At 51.4% G+C, this 4,533-nt stretch overlaps 1 protein-coding gene across 1 annotated transcript; it reads right to left on the bottom strand.

Annotated features, from left to right (window-relative positions):
* Positions 1 to 186: 186 nt before the first annotated feature.
* CSUI_000111 (uncharacterized protein) lies at positions 187 to 1,277 on the bottom strand. Its single transcript, XM_068060345.1, has 2 exons — positions 739 to 1,277; positions 187 to 623 (listed from the first exon to the last, which is right to left on the bottom strand). The coding sequence occupies exons 1-2, from the start codon at positions 815 to 817 to the stop codon at positions 394 to 396; spliced, it is 309 nt and encodes a 102-aa protein (XP_067927673.1). The 5' UTR covers positions 818 to 1,277; the 3' UTR covers positions 187 to 393.
* Between the last annotated feature and the right edge of the window lie 3,256 nt (positions 1,278 to 4,533).

Genomic DNA, 4,533 nt, shown 5'->3' with positions numbered 1-4,533 from the left:
AAACTGCGGCACTCAGCCCGCTGTACTCCCCAGGCAAGATTATGGTGTGTGAGCCTCTAGTGTTGAACCCCAACGTAAACAGTACGTGCGTGTGCAGCCTGGGCGGGGTCTTACAAGGAATTTCACGGTTGAGCGTGGTACGAACAAAAGATGGAGTCCCGTACGCACCTACGAGTCTACCAACAAGAAAACCAGCACTCATATAGACACATGACTCAATGAAGATTGTTCACTCCGGTGGCGATCTTGCCCCGGAATGTTGCGGGTGGCCGGTCTCGACGTGAATCCTGTGGATCAGAGACAGAACTCTGGAGAACACTGCACCCAGTCCCAATTGAACCGTCGCAGGAGTACACTTGCCGCGAGACCGTGGTACTCCAAGAATGTGGCAAGTCAGCGATGCGTCGCAAAGTTTCTCATGAATGCTTCGAGGCCCGCTGCCGGGTCCTCGTTGACAACAGCGACAATGTCAAGACCGTTGCCAAGCGGATGTCCATGGTCTCGAGAGGCAACTAGGCATACTCTCGTCCCCTGGGGCGTGCGAATTTTGAAAAAGTCGTCACAGTGGACTGTTTCGCGTGCACTTGCCGTCGCGAGTCCAACCTCGCCTGCCTGTTGACACCCTGAAAGCACCGGATACGTGCAAAGTAACGCACCAAAGTATCAACCACCTTCCAGTCTGTGCGAGTTCAACGGATTTCCCCGGCGGAACCCTCATTTCGTCCCTCTAATCCGTACCTGGCGCAATGGACGACTGGACCGGGACGGCTGTTTCTTCGGCATGCTGTCCGGATATCCGCGCTGTACGCCGTGTCATTGTTCGCAGGAATTAAAAAGGGTGAGACCTCGAAAGCCCGCTGCACTTGGACGACAGCTTCCCACCTTGTCCGAAATCCCCAGAGGACCGCGCCAGCCGCACCTAGCAGACAGCGCTCGACTCCTCCCTTGTACCACGCTGTCGACGCCGGCACCTAGCGCTGTGGCAAATGTACTGTCATCCCAGGCCAGCCAAGGGAGAGTCCTGTACGAGGGAGCTGAGGTCAAGTCTGTTTCACGTAGCCGGAGCCAGCTGCCAATTTTTTTTTGGAAAAAAAATTACGTGCATCTCACGTAGACAGACTGCTGACAGGCGCAACTACAAAGGCTTCGTCCCGGTCAGTGCACTCCTCGCCAGTTGAACACTCATCCGCGGTTAAGAAAGGCGGTAAGCTCAGCCAAGGTACGATAACCATACAAAGATCCGGTCATGCTAGCCACAGCGCGTGATGGAGGGAGTTTGCTTGTCACTATCACGAAAACGGGAAGCATGAGAGAGTGCGTCTGCTGGTGCATGCATGCACAGGGGTTTTGCCAGCGCTTCAAGACACCTCCAAGTTCCACCGAGGTTCCAGGCGACTTCGAACGCAGCACGGCTTGTAACTACATAACTAATTCAAACCCTGTAGCTAGATAACTTACTGATATGCCCACCAAAGCCTGCAGCGCTCACTCGGCTGATAGTCCGCCGGTGAGCTGCTACAGGAACGCTGTGTGTAACGGATGTGCCCATTTATTGAAGCTGGGTATTAACCTACGATAATAACGTACTAACGCAAGGAAGCCTCGTAACTGCTTCCTATCACGAAGTTCTACTGGCCAATTCTGCACCGCCTCAACCTTTTCTGGGTCTGGCCCCACACCTCCTGGCTCAATGACGAAGCCCAGGTATTGCACTTTCTGCGTTACTAATTCACATTTAGACAATCCCACAAAGAGTCTCGCATCTCTCATTCGTTGGAGCACACATCTAAGATGATCATGATGTAAGTCCTTCGACTTGGAGTAGATTAACACATCATCAAGATATACGACCACATATTTGTCCAATTCTTTCATGAATGTATTCTGCATTAAACGTTGGAATGTAGACGGGGCCCCGGCTAGGCCAAAGGGCATCACTCGGAATTGAAAAGTCCCATAACGGGTGCGGAATGTAGTTTTCCATTGATCTGGCTCTGACACTTGTACTTGATAATATCCTGAGGTGAAGTCTAGCTTTGAAAACCACTGTGCTTTACCTAATCTGTCGATCAAGTCATGAACGCGGGGGATGGGGTAATCATCTTTGATGGTAATCTTATTTCATTCTCTATAGTCTATAACTACCGTAGCTCTTCTGTTCCCTTCTTTTCGACAAAAAACACTGGGGCTGCTATAGGAGAATTTGACGGCACAATAAACCCCCTTTCGATCAGTGTCTGAAGTAATTCCTTACGTTTACGTAGCCTCTCCTCTGACATAGGGTATAACTGCCTTCTATAGTTGGGGACTAAGCCTGGGATGGTCCCTATATGGTGTTTCTGAGGTCTATCCGTGATACCTCCCGGCGGGATCTCGCGGAACACATCAGTGTACGAGTCTAAGAGTACTCTGAATCTCTCCTCGAGTTGTACCCCTTTTTTGCACAGAGTTTCACTAGGTAACTCTACCTCCGCATTCTTGTACGCTTCCAAACATTGAGCGTTAATGATGGGTTCATCCACGGATTTTTTCACCGCTAACACACAGTTGATATCATCATGTTTTAACCATTTACGCATCTGTTGCACTGAGCATGTACAATCTTCTCCCTTCGATATCGTCCCCAAATCAATATCCTTTTCACGGCTTTGCCGTACGGCGCACACAGTCCCTTCTTCCTTGAATTCCCTCTTCTTCCCTGCTGTCACTTCCTCCTGAAGTGGAATACGAAATGGAACTTCGTCACCGTTACTTCCGCTTTTCTTCAGTGTACGAGGAACCTTAGGGCCTTTCTTCTCCTTTGGTGGGGGCATGATTAAATACATCGGGTCTCTCTTCGCTTCCTGCCCCATAACCCTTTCCCCTTTATCTTCTGTCTGTTCCACCCCCTTCGTGAATTTCGCTCTGTTTTTTATATTCGCACGATAACGTTCAACGGCTTCTACTTTACGTTGGGACTCTTTCCCTACCCACGTTAACGACTGTAGGTAATCCACAGGTACCCCCGGCACTTGCAACGGTTTCACTTCTGTATCACATAACACATTTTGCCACACAGGCGTCTTTACACACGGATCCCGCAACACTGGTCGCATGAATTGCACAGTTCTTTCACGAAAGTCCCATAGCACACCTATCTTACTTTAAAACCCGTACCCAAGAATGACGTCATAGCCTAACCTACCAACGTAGAGTGGATGCTTGCCGCTCCAGCAGTCGATCTCCAGCCTGACTCCGTTGATGACTCTCGATGCGGTCATCGTTGTCCCACCTGCGCACACGAATTCAAGGGGTGCTTCGAGTTCCTGCGCGAACTCACCTAAGTGTGCGGCCACCTCCGGGTCGATAAAACTCCTAGTAGCTCCTGGATCTAGCAAAGCCCATAGTTCTCTTCCTTCTACTTTCACGATCACCATCGGCATTCTATAACCTAGCTTCACTTTGTCACTAGTGCGCGCTGGCTGGATTGCTCCTACTCTGTGCTTAAGTCCTTCTTGTGGTATTTGCCTCTCGTCTGGCTCCATGTTGCCTGACACTCCCGGAGGCTCGATACGTAGATCAAGTTCCTTTGTTAGGTCCTGTAGGTCGACGTCTGCCTCCTCTCCAACGTCGCGCTGTGGCTCGCACACTACTGCTGGCTGGGACGTCGTAGAAGACTTCCTACTCGTTCTGCTTGCTTTCCGCCTTTGTAGGGCGCTCTTTGCCATCACCCGATCCTTGATTAGGGATTTTCGTCGTCGGCGTAGTCCTCGTGCGTCGGGCTGTCTCTCATCCTCGCTCGAGGATTTGATTTCGATTACATCTGGAGTTCTTCTCCCGACTCCTACCACCTCGAATTCGGCGTCTTCAACCTCGAAGAGCCTTCCTGGATCTAACTCCATGTTCTCCGACGCCGGGTACGTCCGAGTTAGGTGTCGCGGTGTGGGGTAGTTCAATCCCTAGGACTTCCTTCACCTACCTCTTCCAAAGTGCATGGTCGGGGTGGAATCGGCTAAAGATTCCTCTTCGTCCACCTTCATTCATCTCTCTTAACGTCCTTCTGAGGAAGACGGTGTCCATCTCCTTCTCCTTCTCTGCGAGCCTCTCCTTCTCCATGGCCCTGTCGAATCGACCTCGAGTCTTGCCTATGACTGGCTTGGGGCGGACACTCACTTCTCCTTCTTCTCTTGTGCTAAGGCGTCTGGACTGAGTCCTGCTCCCTCTTCGGGCTCTCCCTCTTCGCGCTTCTCGTGGTCTCTCGTGGTTCTCCTGATTACTGACTTCCCGCGCCGCAAACGAAAACGGATCATCCTCATCTAGTAGATCTTCCACTTGAGCTGGAGTTGGCTCTCGACGGGGGTTCGATCTCACATGCGGTGGCTCCTGCCGCTGTAACTCGATTCGATCTTCTTCCGTCGTTAAAGTTGGCCTTACCCCCGTGAACTGCGGGGCGTGGTCGCTGCACTCCTGGCTCTGAAGGAGCTGCTCTCTCTTTCCCATAGTTGTACATCGGCTACGATTCGCGGTTCCCTCGTGTAATGATTCTTGGTGTCC

Source organism: Cystoisospora suis (assembly GCF_002600585.1).
Source record: "Cystoisospora suis strain Wien I chromosome Unknown contig_45, whole genome shotgun sequence".
Lineage (NCBI taxonomy): Eukaryota > Apicomplexa > Conoidasida > Eucoccidiorida > Sarcocystidae > Cystoisospora > Cystoisospora suis.
This window is presented reverse-complemented; position numbering and strand designations above follow the sequence as displayed.

What these genes read in the sequence shown, in the direction of transcription:
- CSUI_000111 (XM_068060345.1), bottom strand. Translation starts at nt 817, where the DNA reads ATGACACGGCGTACAGCGCGGATATCCGGACAGCATGCCGAAGAAACA. An exon ending in CCAGTCGTCCATTGCGCCAG is followed by an intron (nt 624 to 738) that starts GTACGGATTAGA and finishes CGGTGCTTTCAG; the next exon opens with GGTGTCAACAGGCAGGCGAG.